This window comes from Euleptes europaea, chromosome 1 (genome assembly GCF_029931775.1).
Source record: "Euleptes europaea isolate rEulEur1 chromosome 1, rEulEur1.hap1, whole genome shotgun sequence".
In the NCBI taxonomy this organism is placed as follows: domain Eukaryota; kingdom Metazoa; phylum Chordata; class Lepidosauria; order Squamata; family Sphaerodactylidae; genus Euleptes; species Euleptes europaea.
In genome coordinates, this window is record NC_079312.1 from 90,027,235 (window position 1) to 90,049,629 (window position 22,395).

The following is a 22,395-nucleotide window of genomic DNA, read 5'->3' on the forward strand; positions in this document are numbered from 1 at the left end:
AGCATGCTTCTACTAATTTTCCTCTTTGTTTATATTGCTACAAAATCTAAGTACTGACTCCTTGTAAATCGCTCTTCTGAGTTTCTGGCCTCTGGCTTAGTGTTGTAGTAATTAGTCCATTACCTGATGAGTAAAATTGTTTGTCTTGCATTTCTATTGTTAGTAACTTACAGACTACATTACAAACGGTATAAAGATAGGTTCTTGTAGGTTATCCGGGCTGTGTAACCGTGGTCTTGGACGGTATAAAGATAAATGTGTGCTAAACCTTGATTCGTAACTAGGAATATGAAAAACAAACTGTAGCATAAGACCTTTTTTCTTCTGTGTAAGCTGGTAAATCGTGGTAGCACATCTAATCTGCTTTTTTAATATTACGTAGTAATATGCTACTATCAATGTACATGGCACTTTACAGAACAATGAGAAGATAGGTCCCTACCTTGGAGAACTTACAGTCTAAAATTGGACATTGGGAGTTGATAGAGGGAGGGGAGGAAGATAAATGTGTGGGTAAGCAGGCACAAGTGTGTTCAGTGACAAATACTTGAGACTAGTTTTAGTAGAGAAACTGACTGCTTCATGGAACCAAATGCTTCATGGAAAAAGGTATGTTTTGAGGAGAGGATTATGACAGAGTTCTTGGCATAGGGGACAGTGTGGGGAAGGGCAGTCATTTGAGACAGAAGACCTTTGGACAGATGATGACTTCCGATTTGTGATAGACCGTTTGCAACCTGAAGTCTATCTGCTAGGTCAGTGGCTCTCAGCTGGTGGCAGACAGAAGTAGTCTGGGCGGGATTGCAGGGTTTTCATAACAAAGAATTTGCTGTCCCTCAATCCCTGTGTCCCCCTGCAAGTGTGATGTGCCATCTCCCGCTGACTCTGCCAGCCATGGATTTTCCATCTGTGACCATTCACAACCAAGTATCAATACCATCTGCATTACAAGCAATATGGCAATACCAACTTTTTTCTCCAAAACTAAATGTAGTCTTTGGTTCAACCCACTTACTCCTTCATGTTCCCACAACCCTCAGTCCGATAAGAACCAGACTCAAACTATTTCTGCTGATGGGAGTCTTACACCGCAGACTCTTGGGTCTTATTGTTACAAGTGACAAATGCCATTGAGTTTGACACATCCCTTCTATACCACAACTTTTGTGCCAGTATAATAAAGCCGTATAGAAGGAGTTTTCCTCCCTTCTTGAGAAGAGTGCCATGGAGCCTGTCCTCGTGTCCCTTTAAAGGAGGGAATTTGAGCGCCAGCTTTAAGGACAGAGTAGAATTTTCATGAGCGGCTTCTTCTTGGGCACAAAAACCATATGTGTGATGGCAGACATGACCACTTGAAGAAAATAATTACAGATAAACAACTTGTTTTTACTGGTCTATGCACAGACGCTTGTTTCCGAAGGATATTTTTGTGTTACCCTGCTCAGGGGAAATACATTACTGTCCACCTAGAGGGATTTTCTTTTCCAAAGGTAGCTAACATGGTTCTGGTATGTCTCCTGCAAAAGATAAAGATAGTTCATTAGCTCAAGTTAGCTACTCTTATTCATATCAATGCCCTCATTGTGGTCAGCATAGTTGACTAATAGATAATAAGGGCAGTTTTAAAAGTACTGTATGGTTACAAAACTGAATGGGGTAAGATGTGGAGTTTGAATATCATCACGTATGAATGAAAATAAATCCTTTGTTTATGCTGTGCAAATCCATTTTACAGCAACTGCATATAATCTCTTTGTGCGCTGACCAGTAGCAATATTTTGGAATAGTGGAAACAATACAACAGTTATATATAGAAAGTCTTGCTGAAATAACAAGTGGTGTGGGAAGGCAGAAGAGTACATAAGTAGGAGAATAGGTCTGTAATATGTACAGTAGAATGCTGATGTGCTGTTTAAGATTGGATTTAAAATTTGAAATCAGCATTGCCAGATAATTTCTTAATCTCATACGTTTTGTTGCTGTTGAAGTGAAACTTGTGAAGTTAAATATTGGAAGATACTGCATAGCTGCCTGCTATGCAGTAATTTGATTAACAATTCTTCCATTTTATTTTACAGATTATAGTGAAGATGAATTTGGGAGAAAGTTGAGGTTCCTCTTGCAGCAGCTGCCACCTCTTAATTACAGTTTGTTAAAATTTCTGTGTAGATTTTTAGCTAATGTAGCATCACATCATGAAGAGACTTGGTCTGCAAGTTCTTTGGCTGCAGTTTTTGGTCCTGATGTCTTTCAGTAAGTTCCATACTACAGAATTTTGTTACCTGCTTTTAATGCAACTTTTGCTGTACTCATTATGACTTTTTCTAAATGATTCGACAGTTAAGTTACTTGACAGACCAAATTTTAGTCTCCTCTGCATAAAATTTGCCTTACTGTTGTTAAGGCTACTGCAGTGAGCACATTGATAAAAAAAATGGTTGACTCATTAAATTTTTTAAAGTTCAACCATTTAATCTAAAAATCATGTTTTATTTTATTTCATTTCATTTATACCCTGCCTTTCTCCCCAATGGGGACCCAAAGTGGCTTACATCATTCTCTCTTCCATTTTATCCTCACAACAACCCTGTGAGGTAGGTTTGTATGTATGTGTGTGACTGGCCCAGTGTCACTCAGCAAGCTTCCATGGCAGGTCCTAGTTCAGCAAGCTAATCACCACACCACAATTGCTACCATTTTATGCTAATTTAACAGCTGTTTTAATTGTTTTAACTTATTTTGATGTGTATTTTCAAACACTACATTTTTATTGTAGTAGAAAATTGTATAAAAGTAGTATATATATATATATAAGTGTATATTATATATATATATATATAATATAAATAATAATATATAATATATATTATATAAATATATATAAAATTAGTGTTCTTGTTTACTGTGACTATTATCCCAAGATTAATGTATGTGACCAAGTGCTTCTGTGCACATATTGGGGCTACTGTCATTTGTTCGTCATGTTGCACTGGGAACTGCTCTGGAACGCAGTGGTCTTCATCCCATGGGTTGTGCCCCTCAAGTGGATCATAGAGCTACAACTAGTGGTTTATACACACCTATGGCTGTTTTATTGAAGAACCTTCTGTTAATGTGCATGCATACAGAGCTAGGACACCATGCCTCGTCTCTCTTCATATGTATGCTGAGATGAGTTGCAGATCAGTGAGATGAGTTGCAGATCAGCAAGATGAGACTGTTCTGCCGTAAAGATTACTTTTTTAGAACAGTCAGGTTCATAGCTCCCCCTCAACTTCCTGGAAAGCTTTCCCTTGCTTTCTGTTATTTCCTTGGCCTGGGCACCACTATGTGCTGGTCAGTGTTTTCCATCACAGCACAAAGCCCTTTTTCTCTGAGAACACTGATCTTTTGCAGATGGGGAGGGGGGCCCCATGCTACAAGCATGGGCAAGGAGCATGGGATGACTGGTGGGAGTAGGGGTGGCTGGGTATGGGGAAAGGGAGAAAAAAGGCAAGGGAGAGCTTTTGCAGGGAGGATGGTTTCTGAATCTGCTTGTGCCTCTGTAGTAAACCACCTAGTGCTCAAGCTTGTGTTTTCCTGACCTTGCTTCTCTTACGTTGCTGCCACAGTCCTGGCATTGAGATTTGTGAGGTGGATCATAACTTGTTAGTGGCTTCCTTGTTAGTGGCTTCCTAGAGGCACCTGGTTGGCAACTGTGTGAACAGACTGCTGGACTTGATGGGCCTTGGTCTGATCCAGCAGGGCCGTTCTTATGTTCTTAATTCTGGCCACTTCTTTGTCCTGTTACCCTGATATCATGAGAGCATGATTGTTACGTGACTTCCTGCCACATGCTTGTAGCTGATTGGGTCCTAAGCCTGTGGGATAAAGGTAGTTTCCTCATTTCGAAAGGTTGAAGATAAAAAACTGTTGTAGATTACTTTTAGGAGCTTGAGAACAGAGAGGAGAGACATACAGTTGGAAGCATGGCCTCAGAATCCCCAATACGTGCATTTCACCTCCTCCCTTCCCCTGAAGAAAAATATCCTCAGACCATGCAACTATCAGTAACGTTTGGAAAATATGTTTCAGAAATCATAAAGTTTATTCTGGCCTTTTTTCTTAGCGTTTACACAGATGTGGAGGATTTGAGAGAGCAAGAACTAGTTAGCAGAGTTATGGTGGGACTGTTAGAGAATTATGATGAACTCTTTGAAAATGAAGAGGAGGATTTCTCTTCTAATGATTTAAGTTCAATTACTGAGCAGGTAAGAGTATCAAAATATTGTTTAAGTTTAATAAAATATTTTGTTGTAAGTAAAAAAAATTTTTTTTCTGGTTGATGTTGATATGCACACTTTGAATGTAATGATAGCCCCATTCCTTGAATGTGTGCTTTGACAATACAAAACATATTTTAGTAACGTTCTGGTGACAAAGGCACAAAATCCATTTGGAATACATCTTATAATACATACCCGGGCAAGCGCAAAATTGTTCTGTTTGTTAATGAAGGTTTATGTGTGCATAATATGTTTTATTAGACCACTGAAGAAGGCCTGGCATTGAAACACGTTTGGCATATGGTTTTAGACTATTAATCCTGTTTTGGTTGCCATAAGGGCTTGTTTTTAATATATGCTTGAGCGCTTTGTATTAAATATGTTTCATTGTTTTATTTTATTTCACCTAACCTTTTGGGTACCTAACTTTGTTATTAGGTTGGGTCATTTTCCCTTCTGTTTTGTCCAGTAAGAATTGCTATGTCATGAACATGAAAGCTACCTTTGGCTCTGTACAGTTTATTCTTACACCCTCTTTACATGTACATGGTGAAGAACGGTGCTTCAGAAATTGTTTGGTGTTTCTGTTAATTATGTATTTGGTTGATACATTGTAACATTTGGAACTTAGTCGGTTACGGAAATAATGTGACTCCAAGGAAACGTTTAATTTTATGAATAGGTTTCCCTGTGTCATAGGAGCAAGCCACTGTTCAGTTTGCAGAGATACTTGCCTCTTTCATTAACAGTAACTGCAGTGGCTTTGTGATGACCCAGATCATTTTTTGGCCTCAAAAGGCATAACCCAGACTCTTGGCTGTAGCGTGTCAAAAATATGAGATTTGGCTCTCAAACATTTATTATTTATTACATTTCTACCCTCCCCTCCCCGGTCTCCTCACGTCGTCGGCTGTATGGCCCTACAAGTTCACTGGTCTGCGTTCTAACCTGTGGGTCTCCTTTTTCTCTCCCCTTTCTAGGGTTTTTAAACTGTCATTCCACTTCCCTACAGCTTTTTTCTTTGTTCCAAGTGCTCCACTCTCCTGTCATGCTGTGGTTCAGTTTTCCTCAGCCTTGCCTTTTCCTTCGTTTCAGTTTTTCCCCATTATTCATAAGAGGGTTTTATACATTATACCACAACATTCTTAGGGAACCTAAATTTATTATCACTTGTTCCTCTGCTATGGACTACAATAAAGCACACTTTTTCCAAAGATTTGAGATGTTACTAATCTGATTTTGGGGACACTTTATTTTACTGATTTTTTTAAAGATAAATGATCTATTGGATGATGATGTAAAGCTTGACCAGCCAGAAATGCCAGAAGAAGAAGAAAATATGGAAGACCCAGAATATAAGCAAGATATAGAGCCTCGAGATATGATGGAGAGCATCTTGGAGTCATGCAGCGTTGCAGCTTCAACAAGGTATTAATGAAATTTCTAGTATGGGCAGCAATAGCTAGGCAGTAAATTGCTGTGTTTCTTTTTTACTTTTGAGAGCCAGTGAACTTTCAGTGGAGCAGCATCCGTTCAGAGTTCTCTCATCTGTCTTTATTATTTATTGAATGTGTATCATCTCCTCCTTCAAGGAGGTTGCTTGACTATTTTAGCCACAAGCATCCTATGAGGCAAACTGCGAGATGATAAGCTTTACAGTTGAAACTGAATTGTCCACTTGCTGGTCCAACGTGTATGTCTGTATACCACACCAGCTTTTTCTATCACTGACCATGACAAAATCATTCTTAGGACCCATCCCTAATGGCAAAATGTATGCATTTTACTATGTTCACTTTTCTAGTATCTTATTTGGTGGTAGAGAGTAATTCCACACTCAGTTCTTCCTTCCATTCTCTTGATACCTTAGACTTCACAGTCCAGTCAGAATTAAGCTCTTTAACATACCATTAATTTAAGAGCACATGCCTCATTCTTCTCTGTTGAGTTCAACAAGAATTAAGCACTTTTAAATTTGGATTGATCATGCTATATTTGCTAGTTTAAAATTTTATTTAACAAACTTTTTTTGACATGTTAATGGAAATGAGTGTACTGTATAATGCAGGAGAAATAATCATGACATGAAACACAAATTAATTTCTGACCAGTTCATTATATGGGACGGGCAGCCCATTCCTGAAGGGGGGCAATTAGGCAGTAGCTGGATGCGGCACAGCCACACCGCCTGCACAGAGGCTTCCCGGCTGCCAAAAATAAAATAAAAGACATTGTAAACAGTTAACAGGGAAAATGCCCCCATTGAAAAGAGCAAGGCTACACCCGCATAGCCACGGGGAGGGGTTCTTGGGTCCAAAGGGGTTAGGAAGCTGCCTAAAGGCAGCTCTGCCCCCAGGAATGCCCCCCATGCCAGCGGGGGCTTTCCTTTCTGGGAAATCCCTGCCGGCATGGCTGTGTTGGTGGCGGGGGCTGGCCACAGCTTCCCGGTGCCAGCATATTTGCCCCCGGGATGGCGAAAGTGCCTGTTATCCTAGGATAAATGGGCACTTACACTGGCGCAGGATCACGCTGGCTCCTAAGGAGGTCCCCCCCTTCAGGATTGCAGCCTACAGCATTATAAGATACAAGAGGGGGATTCTCATAGACTGGCAAGGAAGGAATGTGATTTCCCCCTCTCCCACTGTTGGCTCTTTCCATTCCCTAAAAGCCCCTCTAGCCTCTCCTCTTTTCCTGCTTCCTTCTCTCCTTCCTACTCACCAGCCAATTAAATTTATTTGCTCCCCGTCTTCAGCATTCCCTTTTTCCTTCCCCCTGACAGTCTGTCCATGGGAAAATTCTGTGCAGTGCCAGCTGCCGAGCTGGGCCCAGTTGTGTAGTAGGGAACAAAGAAGGACTTGTGGTGGTACATCACTTTCTCCTGTATCCCCCTCCCTAAACTCTTTCCTCTTTCCTACATCAATAGGTCCATTTCTGTACATACTTACATCCAAAGACTGGAGCCATGAATAGTCAAGACAGATCTTTCTACATAGCTAAAAAACTTCCCAGGTGTGCAGAAAAATCTGACTCTTTAAAATTGTTGGGAGGGGGAGTTAAAACTCTCAAAATAATCGAAGCAGGACATACGGGGAAAGTGAGGTGCCTCATACAACTCCTTGCAGGTTTCCTGCCATTGCACCTGTGCAACTCAGCTGTAGTTTTCCCAGATAGAGGCTGTTGGGAGTGAAGGAGGGAAAACGGGACAGATGAAGGTAGATTGGCTGGTGCGTGAAGGAGAAAGGGAAGCAGGGAAAGGGGGAAGGCAATGACGGCCTTCCAGGAACAGAGAGGAGAAACAGTGGGGAAGGGGAAATAAGATGCCCCCCACTTGTAGACTATTAAAAACTTGCCCTGACTGCATACTTGTTTCCTGACCCAGTTCAAAATGCCTTTAAAGCCCTCGGTTGTTTAGAAACCTTGTACTTGATGGACCATCTCCTGTATCATCCTGCCTGTTGCTTAGGTTTTGTACGGCTCTGCCCACACAGGTGAAACAGGTGGCAATCAGAGATGGGTGTTGAGTTTTTTAGTAATGACACCTTGAATGCTTTCCTTCCTGGTTTGCCGAGTGCCTACCCTTTTGATTTTGAGGTGTCAGGTTAACAAATTTTTGTTTGCTCAGGCTTTTGAATTTTACTTCAGACCATCTTCCGGTGTGGTGGTGATGGCTGGCCATTGTATTGCTGAATGTAACTCTGGATATTTTATTTTACTGTGGCTATAGTTTTCTGATTTCAGTCACAATGTGAGTTGGTTTGAGTTCTTTCTGGCTGAAGTAGTGTTTTATTACTTGCTGATGTTTTGTACTGATATTTTAGTTTTAAATTATTGCTGCTCATCTGATGTGTTGTATGATTTGTATTTTTGCCTGAATTGTTTTTATTCTGCTGGAGATGGTTGTAATCCTCCTTGAACAGCCCTTGGCCTGGAAAGGCAGCAGATAAATAAATAAATAAATAAACTCAATAAATAAATAAAAGATTCTGCTGAAGCCCTTCATTTTTTAGATTTTCTGACATTTTCTGACAACATAATTGTTCAGTTGTACAAAACATTCTAGTACATGTGGTAGGGTATAATATGCCTTTTTAACACTTTTAAAACAAAATTTGTTCTTAGATTTGTGGCCTTGTTGCAGAGTTGGTCCTTTAATTTCCTAATCTTGTAGTGCTTTTGGAAAAATTTCCTGATCTTGTAGTGCTTTTTGGATTTGTGGCCTTGTTGCAGAGTTGATCCTTTAATTTCCTGATCTTGTAGTGCTCTTTGGAAAACGTATACCGTAAGTAAAAAAAGGTCAATTTAGCTGCATTTAGCATGTCCTGTGTTTACTCTTGTACTGTGAGAAAACACTTCCTGAGTTACACAGAGTTCATCTGATATTATAGTTGCCTCTTTAATTTACTTAAACTCAGTAAATCAGGGGTGGGGAACCTTTTTTCTGCCAAGGGCCATTTGGATATTTATAACATCATTCGTGGGCCATACCAAATTATCAACTTAAAAATTAGCCGACCAAGCCCCAAGCAGGCAGCTGCCCCAGATGACCCCCCCCCCCGGCACGGGCAAGCAGGCAGGCATCCAACCGGTGGTGCACTCACCCACCTGGTGGCACAGGATGGTCTGTTGCATCAGCTGGGCGTAGCTGTCCTGCCGCACGCCGGAGTGGCTCCTGCTCTGCATGGTTGGGGCCGGATTCTACAGCTGGCTCCTGCTACCTCCGCCTGCAAGGATGAAATGAGGACACACTGGCTAAGAACTCGTCCCCCCCACACGCATTCTGGCCCTGCCCCCTTTAACCCCTCCATTGTCGCCACTTCCGCCCCCAGCTCCCTTGTAGTACAGAGAGAATACGTTTTTCCATGGCCCGGGTGGGAAAGGGTTAACACAGTTTCTTGGGTGGTCCTAGCAGCTCCATAGCTAACGACTCTTCTGCAAGGGGGGAAAATGTTCCTTTTCTCGGCAAAACAAACTTATATCCGCCTTGAATATAGGCTATTCCTGTCCGCGGGAGGGGGCAGATGACCAGTCTTAGATCCTTCTGAGCTAGAGATCTGCCAGGACCCACAAAGGGCCAGACCAAATGATTTTGCAAGCCTTAAATGGCCCCTGGGCCTGACGTTCCCCACCCCTGCTGTAAATAGATGAAAAATAAAATACTGTCTTCTGCTAGTTACTTTGGAAATTTTATCATTTAAAGCTAACTACAAGTGACCATCTTTTTACAAAGCTGTCAAACCTAGTTCTATAGTAAGATAGATATAATAGAAACAAAATTTCTCCCTATGCATATTTCTTCTTCGAATTGTTCACAAACAATAGGGGCGAATACTCTTGCATTATGAAACTGTCCTGCCTTCTTTGGATGACAGACCTTTAATGTGCCTTTAGGTCAGAATGTTTCAAACACAAAATTCTTGCTACTTAAGATTTACTTGAGAAACAAAGCAGGAGAACTTTCAGATTTTTATGTGTTTAGGCAATTACCGTAGGTGTTTGGGGGAATGTAAGCTCTCAGTTCAAAATTGTCCACTTTTTATTATGAGAGTAACATTGGGCAATGGTGTCTTTCTCATGGTGTTAGAATTTATAGGATAGGGGCAGGAACTCTTTAATGGCAAGACTGTGAGTTGGGTCCAGAGAACTGTGAGATTGCATAATGACTGTCCTCCACCACTTTCTTCCCTTTATAGCCCCATAACCTCCTAAACAGCCACTTCTGATAGATTACTTCCAGAGAGTCTGCATGAGAAACCAAAATTGACACAAGTCGCTCCCCCCTTGGGTGGTGAGCAGGAGTGCTCTTCTGCTTGTTTGGATCAACCCTAAATTTCCAAGAGCCTTCTCTACCTAGGATGACATGGGATTGCTTCCCCTCCTCCCAGTGCTAGGTGCAGATGAAGGGAAAACCCCAAGATGGATTTTTAATAATAAATTAGAAACCAGTAAGAGGGGAACCCATGAAGTTTAATAGGTGAAAAGTCCAGTTTTACATGTTTACAGTTGCCTTCCCGTCAGATCTCCATCACCTTTCCCACTCCACTGTCATTATGTCCTTCTCATCTTTGTCCTGGCGATCTCTGACCCCCATGCCAAATATCCAGGCAAATGCATTGGCATGCATTGGTTGCTGTGGCAACCCACAATGATTGCCAAACCCTGACCAGGGTGATTTTTAAAAACATTTGCACATATGCAGATGTTACAGCTAAGGTTCACCTCTTTAAAATGTTTTGAGAATTTTAGACTTTCCCCCCAGATTTGCAGAACCCTAAATGGTAACTATGGTTGACCCCAGTTACACCGGTTTCGTTATCCACATGGGCAGCATGAAGCTATTAGTGCTAATATGGTCACTAAACTATTAGAAGTCTTATTTTTGAAAAATGCAGTTGTGTGATCAACTAAATGGTTGTGCTGGAGGTTGTGCTTCTTCCTTTTTATCAGTATCTATAGTTTTAATACTTCCTTGTACAGAAATGTCAGATAATTAATTTTGAGGGATCTTGACTACAGGACTAAATCTACAGTGAGAGTGGTAGAGGCTTACTGGCAAAAAGTAAGTAGATTTATAATGAAAGGGCTTCAGAAAGAAAATAATAAAATTATTGGGAAAGATTTGGGTAGTATAATTATGAAATAATACAGAAGTATATTATTCTGTTCAGATACTTTTATAAGTACGTTCTCTTTGATGAAAGCTGTGTTGAGGAGACTCTAGGTTTGTGAGAGTTGGATTCATGACACAGGGAATTTGTTACACCTGTATAGAAGCTTAGAAGCTTATCAATTTTCTGTGAATATATATAATAATGTATATAATACAAGAGGGGAACCCATGACGTTTAGTACGGGGGTGTCAAACTGGTGGCCTGCGGGCCAGATCTGCCCCCTCGGAGGGCTGCTCACCGGCCCGTGAGCCAAGCCTGGCCCCCCCGCCACCCCCGCACTCTTGCGGGGGCCAGGCTCACCCTCCCTGCCACCACCACTCCCGCCACCACTACACCTCGCACTCTCTCGGGCACGCCTGGTCCCGGCGGGGGCCAGGATCGCCTTCCCCGCCATCCCCCCCACTCTCCCGGGCACTTCTGGCCCCCATGGGGGCCAGGATCGCCTTTCCCGCCACCACCACCCCACTCTCCTGGGTGCAGCCAGGCCACCGCTTGCATGGCGGTAAACCTGGCCTCCCGACGGGGACTTTCTCCTCCCCCTCCACAGAGGCCAGGTCTATTCATTGGTTTCTATGCCCATAGAAACCAATGGGTAGACCTGGTCTCCGGGGGGGGGGTCTCAGTCGGGAGGCCAGGTCTACTGCCATGCAAACCAATGGGTAGACCTGGCCTCTGTGGGGGGAAAAACCCCGTCTCCATCGGGAGGCCAGGTCATTGGTTTGCATGGCAGTAGACCTGGCGTCCTGACTGAGACCCCCCCTACGGAGGCTAGGTCTACCCATTGGTAGCCCATAGAAACCAATGGGTAGACCTGGTCTCTGTAAAGGGGGGGGGAGCTTCCCAACGGGGACTCCCCTCTCCCATGGAGGCCACCCATCTTCGGCCCGACCAAGAGACATTGATGTTAGATCTGTCCCTCTTCACAAATGAGTTCGACACCCCTGGTTTAGTAAGTAAAAAGAAGTCCAGTTTTATCCCCCATGTTTACTGTTGCCTTCCCGTCAGAGCTCCATCACTTTTCCCACTCCACTGTCATTATATCCTTCTCATCTTTGTCCTGGAGATCTCTGAGACCCCCATGCCAAATATCTAGGCAGATAATGTGAATATAAATAATTTTGTAGTCTTCATTTTAGACACTTTTTTGAGAACGTTCCAAATTTTGTTGATATAATTTTAATTTTAATCTCAAATTCTCTGATTTTATTTTAGTTAGTTTCTTTGTGGCTTTATTTAGTGCTTCTACTTTGCAGTGCCCCCCTTTCAATCATAGTTTGTCTAAGGTAATCCCACAGTTCCCTTTCTGTTTGTTCAAATGACTTATATTTCATCATGTGCTATCTTATGAATCTTTTCTTGTGTGGCACTCCAGCTGGGAAGATGGGTGCTATTCTCTGAAATCCTTAGGATCCACTTTCTTGCACCAAGAGTAGGTAGAATGAAATGCACACCAGAGCTAAAATGTTGATTGGGCAGCTTATTGTCAGTAGTGACCTCATGTTGCAGTCTATTTCTATGTAGACTGCAGGGCTTAGTGCAGCACTCCAGAAGTGCCATCTTGCAAGCAGCTATTGAAGTCGTCAAGAAAGCAGAATGAATAGCCAACAGAGAACACCATACTGTATTGTTCTTCAAATGAAATGTTTTTACATGAAGTGCTCGTTTGGAATAGCAAAAATAATCAGAATGGCTTGCAAAGTTTTTCTGCACAGGTAAATGTACTTAAAAGGATAGTTCAATATGATTGAAATAACTTTTGAAATATATTTGACAACATCAATGTTCTTTGAAGTTATTCACTGCAATGTGAAACACTGCATGACATAGTGTGTATATAATTACAAGGAAGTTTGGGATTTTGTTCTAATTGAGTCTTTCTGCCAGTTTTCGATCTTTGCAAGCATATTAATAAATAACTTAGTAGAATATAAAATGCTTACCCAGGGGTCTTGCTGTGTCACGCTGCATCAGCAGTCTACCCAAGTAATGTTGTTTGAAGCACAAAAATGTATGTTAGTTTGAGCAAGACAATATATATTGTAATTTGTTACAGTTGGGGCATATGGCATTTTACCAAAACCTGTTAAATTGATGTGAGAAATTTTAAGTGGTGAAAGGATTCTTTAGACTCTGGAGCAATGCTGTTCCATTCTCATTGTTTTGAGAACCTTCATGTGTATGCAAAGAGGGGTGTGTGTGTGTGCATGGAGAGAACTGCAGAATGTTTTGAAGTACTCTTAGGTTGCGGACAGTTATTCCTGTTGGGAGTGGAAGGTTTATTACCTCCTCTATTATGATTTGGATATTTCAGAGTTCCAGATCTGAATTCCTCCAAATGCATTATTCCATTGTTTTCCATGTTCTGCTTGAAATAGTGCCTTTTCTAAAATGGCACATTCTATATTACTAAAATTTGTCTTGTCCCCTTCCCTGAGTCATCCTTGACTTTGCACTGATATTTATATAATAGGTTCAATAAGAGATGTATAGTACTTTATAGAAACCTGGCTCATATTCAATTTGTATTAGATGTAGGTAGTCATTTAATATTATTCAAACCTTCCCTCAATTTTTTCTTAAGAATTTTACCCCTTTACCTGTTTCCGCAGCATGCCAGGTTTTGTGTTTGTATAAATTCGTTGACAGAAACATGATAATATTTAAAAATTTCATGGATTGTAGGTTTATTTATATTAGAAATGCATTGAGTTTTTTTCATTTACACTATTGTATGTGTGTATCCTCAGAAATTAACAGATTAGCAATAGCAGAAGCAGGTTGTTTTAGAGCCAAAGGAAACCAGTAAACATGGGAGCATGCACTATTGTCATGAATTGCTGTAACAATTCACTGAACTAAAACCAAAACAAACTTTTTGTTTTGATACAGGAGTTACTACCAATTATCTGTAAAGTTTTAAGAATAATATTTGACGTTTATGTTTAAAGTTTTGAAAAATGTGTTTCAAACTATGAAACTGTGGTTTTGGCACTAGTGAATGAAATGTAAGCATATGTAAAATATACTTTGGTACATTAAATACTTACACTGGTCTTAAAACTCTTGATAATTAAGTAGGAGTTTTTTTTACTACAAATTCTTATAGACTTTTTATATTAATTTCACACATCCTACCACAAGCTCAGATATTGAGAATCTCCTTCACTGCAAAAGGGAGATGTCTAAAGCTTCATTTAACTCGTGTTGTGTCTGGACTGTTTCTGTTTTGGCAATTATTTAATAAGTATACTAGTTGGGATACGTGCATAATTGTTTCCGTTTTTGTCTCTTAGGGGCTAATTGTTTGTCTTGTGAAATAATAGGAGTGACATACTTCTAGAGGTGGTGGCTCTGATTGGCCTGTGGTTAATTATTAGAGGATGTGGTAAGCTGACGTAATGTGCTGAGCGGTGGTATTAAGTCTTCCGCTATGTAGGCAAGTGGCTCCTAGATGGAGATACTCAACAACAGCTTAGACAACCTTGTTTATTTTCTATAGTGGACATTTACATCAATAGTCAATAATCATATCTCATCACTACCCAATTCAATTTAATGGCAGGGTCTTAGGCTTATGTTCCTTATGACCAACTGGTTTTTCAAGGTCCCTGTCCAGACTGCTCATTAAATAATGTTGCTTCAGAGAACTGTTCTGTTCATTTTCATTGGAACAGACGTTCCAAATTCCTCCGAATGTTTCCAATAGTATTATCTTTCCTGCTAAGCCTTTCCTGCTAAGCCCAGCAAAATGTACAGCAAAATGTACAGCAAGCAATTCCTTTCCCTCTTCTCAGCATAGATCTAAGTCATGACAACTGTGTTCCTTCGAGGTATGGGAGCCTACTGTCAAGCCTTGGTTATCATTGGAGCTTGCACATGAGACGGATACTTCCAAAACTACGCAATGGTCATGGTGGACAAAGACTGCCTTCTTCTTCCTTCTGCATCAAGGGAAATTTGTTCAGGTAGTTTGTACCCTATTGCCTCCAAACATTACAAAATTGAACAAGGGTGCAACATTATGTTCCCTGTCAATTTACCTGTGTCTGCATCATGGAATCACTTTGGTAATTCACCTTGTTGATCAAAGCAATTCTTTTGCAGACATGTTAAGCAGAACTATTGAGGTGTCATATTAGCGGTACCTGGATCCACAATATCTGCTTCAGTCTCTGGAGACACCTTTGCATTTCCTTATACACCACATCCCAGGAAGCCAAATGCTGCTATTTTGATAGCAGAGAGGGCTGCAAACCTCCTAATACTGTTCTGTGACTATGGAGTATGGATGGTACACCCTCCCTTCTCTCTCTTACTCACTTTACAAGATTGCTCTAAAACACACAGTCTTCACTAAGCTTCTGTGCTTGGTTCAGGGGAAATTTTCTGCTTCTTCCAGTAGCTTCTGAGATGAGTTTCTAATGAAGTCTGGGGCTTCACTGGATTACTGTATGTGAACCCTGAAGCAAACAACTTGTAGATTTGAATCTTTGTAACACTTTTAAAGGTGCTCTCTGAAGTCTTTTTAAATGCTTGGAAATCTTCCATCAAGAAGCCCTGCTTTAATTAGTTTTCCCATTTTTGTCAAGTCCCGATCTTTCAGTCCTTTTCATAAGATCAATGAAGTTTATCTTGGACTACAGCCAGCGTGGTATAGTGGTTAGAGGATCAGAAAGGATCTGAGAGACCTAGGCTTGGATTCCCACTTTGCCATGGAAGCTTGCTGGATGACCTTCAGCCAGTTGCAGACACACTGCCTAACCTACCTCAAAGGGTTGTTGTGAGGATAAAACTTGGGTCCGCGTTGGGGAGAACAGCAAGGTATAAATGGAGTAAATAAATATCCCTAACTCTTATAGGTTGAAGGTTTTTCTTTTTCTTTATTCGTCACTTGGTGGCATTTTTTTCTATACTATTAAGGACTGTTCAGTTTTCCTCTCCTGTTAATGAAATGCTTCCTTAAAGGACTCTGTAGCCTAAACTCTGCTAAGGACATTGTAGCCTCTTGAAGCTTGTTTCTGGTTGTCATGCTTCTAATGAGGTGGCTGTTCATGTCTATGGTTGTGTACAAGCTCTACATTCTCTTCTTATTTAATTTCACCACTGCCAGAAGGGTCAGTTGACTAACTTGCTGGAGTTCTGATTTATAGTATCTCTGGGTACATATTAAAAGGAAGAAGAAGAAGAGTTGGTTTTTATATGCCGACTTTCTCTACCTCTTAAGGCAGAATCAAAGCGGCTTACAGTCGCCTTCCCTTTCCTTCCCTTCCCCTCAACAGACACCCTGTGAGGTACTTGGGGCTGAGAGAGAATGACTTGCCCAAGGTCATCCAGCTGGTTTTATGTGTAGGAGTGGGGGAACAAATCCAGTTCACCAGATTAGCCTCCACCACTCATGGAGGAGTGGGGAATCAAACCCGGTTCTCCAGATCAGACTCCATCGCTCCAAACCACCGTTTCAGACTTCCATCTTAATATCTAATTCTTCCAGTTCTTCAGTGAAGAGCATATATTTCATACCCTTGAGGTTAGAAGGACTTTGGCTTTTTCCTTCATAAGATGGTCTCATTACAGAAAGGAAATTAATTTGCTATGTTAATCCTAAACACAGTGGATTTCTTCCTAGTGCTTTATCCAGATGGATTGTGTCCACGTATCAAGTTATGATTAGAGCTGGTAAAACCATCTTTTTATATGGCACTGTTTTTTACAAAGGGATTCATCTCCCTGCTCACTGAAAGGTAGAGAAATGATCACACTTCTCTACATATGGTAGCATTACCCGTCAGTACAAGGGTAATTTTTTATAACTGCTAGGTTTGTTAGCTTGCTAGTTTGCCAGATATGTATCTGAAGACACCCCACAAAGAGGAAGAGCAGATTGCTTACATGTAATGGTCTGTGCAGTTGCAAATCCTGCCCGCTTTCTTCACTAAAAGCATATCTTCTTGTCTGAGGAGACATCATGGATTATATCAGTGAAAGGGACCCAGTGAGTAGGTGCTCATCACATTCCTTAGGGCATGCACTAAAGAGAAGCATTTCTACCAGAAGGGAGATGGTAGCTCCTGCGGTTAATCTCCACAGAATTCCTGATATACAGTACAGGTACTAGAAGGCACTGCATAGATGACCATTCTGCATCTGTTAATACGCAAGCATTTTATCTCTGGTGAATTCGTAGGCCTTATTTTTGTTTATTAATTGTGTTGCTGTACTTTTAGTATAATCTTCATGGGATATTAGTGTTTGAAAATATGTCTCCACTTGTAAATATCTGCAGATGGCTCACAACAAAATACATCAAAACAGTTCAATAAAAAAAGTACAACAGCAAAAAAAGAATGCAAAAAATTGGCAGATAAATGACAGATTAAAAATGTCATAAAGATCTTGTGTGTGTGTGTGTGTTAAGTGCTTCCGACCTATGTTTGTCAAGTTGCTTCCGACCTATGGCAACCCTGTAACCTAATGACCTCCAAAATATCCTATCATTAGTGGTCTTACTCAGGTTTTGCAAACTGAGGGCCATGACTTCCTTGACTGAGTCAGTCCATCTCATGTTGGGCCTTCCTCTTTTCCTTCTACCTTCAATTTTTCCGATTATCATTGTCTTTTCCAGTGACTCTTGTCTTCTCATAGTGTGACCAAGTACGATAGCCTCAGTTTAGTCATTTTAGCTTCTAGGGAGAGTTCAGGCTTGATTTGATATGGAGCCCACTTATTTGTGTTTTTGACTGTCCATGGTATCTAAAACTCTCTCCCAACACCACATTTCAAGGGAATCTACTTTCTTCTTGTTAGCTTTCTTCACTGTCCAACTTTCACACCCATACATAGTAATGGAGACTACTATGGCATGAATTATCTTGATCTTGGTCACCAGTGATACATCCTTACACTTAGGAATCTTTTCTAGCTCCTTTATGGCTGCTGTTCCATGTCTCAGTCTCCTTCTGATTTCTTGGTTCCATCTCCGTTTTGGCTGATGATGGAGCCAAGGAATAGAAAGTCTTAAACAATTTCTAAATCTAATCCAGCTTTCCTTATTCTTAGATTGAAGACAGGGAGATAAAAGACATCCTTGTCTAACACCCTTGCCAACTGCAAACCATTCTGTTTCTCCATATTCTGTCCTAACAGTAGCCTCTTGTCCAGAGTGTAGGTTGTGCATCAAAACAATCAGATGTTGTGGTACACACATTTCTTTTAACACCAACCATAGTTTTTCATAATCCACACAGTTAAATGTTTTGCTGTAATCTATGAAACACAAGCTGATGTTCTTTTGAAATTCTCTCGTATGCTCCAGTAGCCAATATAAATTTGCACCATGATTTCTAGTGCCTCTTCCTTTTCTGAATCTATCTTGAACATCTGGCATTTCTGCTTCCACAAAGATCTTAATCCAAAAAATAGCACAGCATAGAAACAGTGAGGAAGCCTTTTAAAACAGCAGTGATAGAAGAACAGAATGGCTGGTAGAACTCCAATGGGGAAAGAAATATCATCTTTAAGTTTTGCATTAAATAAGATCTTAACCTAGAACCTGAAAATTGCAAATTTGGTGCCAGGTGACTTCCGTGGGGTGGGCATTCCACAGCCTGTGTGCCACTACTCTGAACAGGTACCATCACGGGTGCTTACCTGCCTAAGCTGTGAAAAGTGGGCACTCATGCAGAGTCTGATGGTTTGTATACAGGACAACAATCCTGCAGGTAGTCTACTATCAAAGCATGTAGAGAATTGTAGGTGTGCATTTTGAATTGTCTCTGAAAGTGAATTGGCAGCCAGTGAATTTCCCCCCCAGAACTGACAGGGTATGGCCTCTGTAACTGTAACCTGCCAGTCTCACAGCTGCTGAATTTTGAATGACTTGAAGGTTCTGAACAGTCTCCTAAGTGGCCCCACATAGAGGGAAATGCGCTAGTCCAGTTTGGTTGTAACAAGAGTATAGTTAACTGTTGCCAAATCACATGTCTTTAGGAAGAACCATAGCTGGTCAACCAGCCAATGCAGGTTAAAGGCAGTATGTATTACAGAGATCTGTGCCTCCACCCTATAGCCTTGCATTTTAAAACAACCGCTCCTTAAGGGAAAGGGCAGCTCCACACAGAAGAGGGAGATATTCTGTGGTTGGGCTTATTATTGAACAACAGTTCCTCTGCTTCATTAAGGTATGGTTTATTGGCATGCATCCAATTCAGTACTGTCTTCGGACTCTGGTTCAGGGTATCTGCTGTCTCGATTTACCCAACTGAAAACGAGAGAGAGTCTGGTGTTATCTTCATATGGATAACAGCTTGGTTCAGACCTCTGGCGGATCTGTTTCAGAAGATTCATGTAGATGTTGAACAGAATATGGGACAGAAGAGAATCCTGCAAGACCCCTAATTTTAAGTGCTGTGGGGCTGAGCAGTTGTTCTCAGCATGACCTTATAGAACTGGTCTGCCAGGTACAAATGCAGCCACCAAAGCATGGTGTCCCTGATGTCCAACCCAAGTAACTGGCCCAGAAAGACTTGGGTTGCCACGGGGTCCAGGAGAATCAACAGGATTGTTCTCTCCTGGGAACAGTAATCAACCAGGGTCACCAAGACAGTTTCTATCCCAAAACTGGTCTGAAACCAGACTGAAATAAATCTAGATAATAAGTTTCATTGAAGGAAGCCTGGAGTTGTACAGCCATCAGTTGCTTAAACTTACTACAAAAAAGGGATCGTTGCAGCAGGTAAATAATGGTTTAAAAGTTTAGGGTCCAAAGGACCTCACAACAGTCTTCTTCATGGAAGCTGGAGTGAATTCCTACCTAAACAAATGCATTTAAAACTCAAGTGACCTGACTGGGCAGTCCACTCTGGATATGTATTCTAAACCAGGTTGGGCAAAAGTAAAGCATAGCAGTGATAGGATAACCTTTCCAAGCAACTTGGGTACGTCTTCAGGCCACATCAACTGAAATTGCTCCAAAGATACCTGATAAGAAAACACTTCAGTGACGTTCTGAGACTGGTTTGCTGTAGCAAGAATCCAAGTTGTCACAGGGATGACTAGTTTTTATCCATAAAATGCATAGTTGCAGTGGATTATTGCTCAGATTGGGGATGCATCATCAGCACCAAATTGTAGAAGCCTTTTACACTATATGGAACAGCTGTGCTGGATGGTTTTCTGGATACAATGTTAGAAGTAATTGCATTTCATTACCATCAGCTTCACAGAATAGGCATTGCTATGTGCTGTGTTCATATTCTGAATTTTCCTTTAGAAGTCTACCTACTTCATTGGCCTAGGTTTATCAGTAAATGTCTCCTTTTCTTTGGAGATCCAGGTCACCAATGCTGCTAGGTCAGCTTTTTTCCACCTCCGCCAGGTTCGGCAGTTTATACCCTATCTGTCCTGCACTGAACTAGCCACATCGATACATGCAACTGTCCAGACTTGACTACTGTAACTCTCTCTATACAGGACTACCCTTAAAGCAGCAATTACAGCTGGTCCAGAACACAGCAGCATGGACCCTAATGGGAACTCCTTGGAGGGCACATATTTATCCTGTGCTTTGCCAGCTGCACTGGCTTTGGATCAAATTCCAGAACAAGTTCAGGGTATTGGTGCTTATCTTTAAAGCCCTAAATGGTCTGGGACTCTTGTATTTACAGGTTTGCCTCTCCCGTTATACCCCCCCAGAGAGCCTTGCGCTCTTCTTTGGACAATCTCCTAGTAATCCCTGGTCCATGTCCTGGATTAGGGCCAGGGCTGTGGCCCCTACCTGGTGGAACTCTCTATCTAAGGAGACTGAGGCCCTAATGGATCTCTCTCAGTTCTGAAGGGCCTTTAAGACAGAGATGTTCCACCAGGCCTTTGGTTGAGGACAGCAATGGTTTACATCTATAATGATTTTAACTGCTGGCCTGGATTCTGAACCTCCCTCCTACTCTTCTTCTTCCTCCAGCTCCTCTTTCCATCCCTCTCTTTTATCTTCAACCAGACTGCATATGTGGGTTTTATCTCCCCATACTGTTTAGAATATTTGATCTAGATATTGTTTAGTCTTGGGGAGCTGCTGTTATTTGAGATGCCATATGTTAGACTTGCACAGTGTTTTTTGTAAGTATGTTTTTTACCATATTTATATTGCAAAGTGTCATGAAACTGTTTTTATCTTCTTATTGTACGTTGCCCAGAGCCCTGCCTCGCCAGGGGGGAGGGTGGGATATAAATGTAATAGAATAAATAAAATTAACCAGGGGTGCTACATGGCCTCAGCAAGAAGATAAAGGAAGTCTGGGGACGAAAACAGGAACTGCCCAGGATATTACCTATTACATTGACCAAGGCATTGACAGATTACAGTGACAGCATCGTAAGTCCCTATCAGCTGGAACGCCCCCCAGCTGCCATCTGGATCACTGTGCCTCTTGTGGCTGCTCACTGTTCATCCCTGCAGAGTGTCATAGTCTCCAAGTCTAAACCTAACTAGATAATGTTCAGGCCGTAAAGGAGGAATGGAGATCTTTCTCACCTGACCCTTATTAGCTAAAAAGTCAAATTGAGCATGTGACTCTTTTGTGTGTAGATACTAATGTGATGTTCTGGGACATCCTCATGGTTGTCATGCAGGCCATGAAATCTTGAGATATACCACCTATAGGAGACTCAAAAAAATTGGGGACCCCTGTTGTAACTTAAATACAATAGTGGGGGCTGTGTCAGTTCCATGCCTACTGTATCACAGATTTTCCCCACATCCCCAATCCTCTGTTTTTCTTCCAGCATCACCAAAAGAATTGGGGTGGGCTAAGAGATGACCAGTGCTGCAACGCCAGCCCTGACTATCTTTGGTACTGCTAATGTTGATGTGTCTTTGAATTTTGGTTTCAAAGCACTTCTGATATATCAACTTAAAAGGATAACATTTCTGACTCGAGCAGCACTATTTATATAGGTTTTTGACATACGTTGCTATTGAGTAGGGTGGTGAAAAAAAAATTCATTAACTTTTGGGTTCGGGTTTATTGGGCCCATTTTTTTCAGTAAACCCAGAATAAGCTGAATACCCATACTGGTAAAGGGGTATTTCAGCTTTATTTCTGGGTTTCCTGAAAAATTCAGGTCCATTATAGTCAATGGGGATTCTTTTCGAAGCTCCTGTGGGGGCATTTTTGGAGGTAGAGTCACCAAATTTGCAGCGTAGCCGCAAGGGACTCTCCATAGATGGACACCGAAGTTTGGGGAACATTGGGACAGAGGGGGTCCAATTTTATGGGCCCACAAAGGGGTCACCCCCATCCTCCAGGCATTTGCAAGCCGACCTGTTGATTGGTTTTCAGGTTCAGAAGTTCAGCGTTGCTGAGGACTGGCGGAAAGAGCTGATTGGCAGGCTGGCGCCTCAAAGTCTGGGGCCACATAGCATGATGCCCTTGCAAATTAGCTTCCAAACTGAGGAAAATGGCTTAAAT

General features: G+C 41.5%; 1 protein-coding gene across 5 annotated transcripts in view; it reads left to right on the top strand.

The window, feature by feature from the left end:
• The window catches only part of FAM13B (family with sequence similarity 13 member B), an 81,494-nt gene that overhangs the window by 22,274 nt on the left and 36,825 nt on the right, over nt 1–22,395 (top strand). For all 5 annotated transcript variants that reach the window (XM_056867355.1, XM_056867356.1, XM_056867358.1 and 2 more), the window contains exons 5-7: nt 2,079–2,253; nt 4,109–4,250; nt 5,539–5,693. In XM_056867355.1, the coding sequence (XP_056723333.1) occupies nt 2,079–2,253; nt 4,109–4,250; nt 5,539–5,693 (472 nt within the window). The remainder of the gene's footprint in view (nt 1–2,078; nt 2,254–4,108; nt 4,251–5,538; nt 5,694–22,395) is intronic.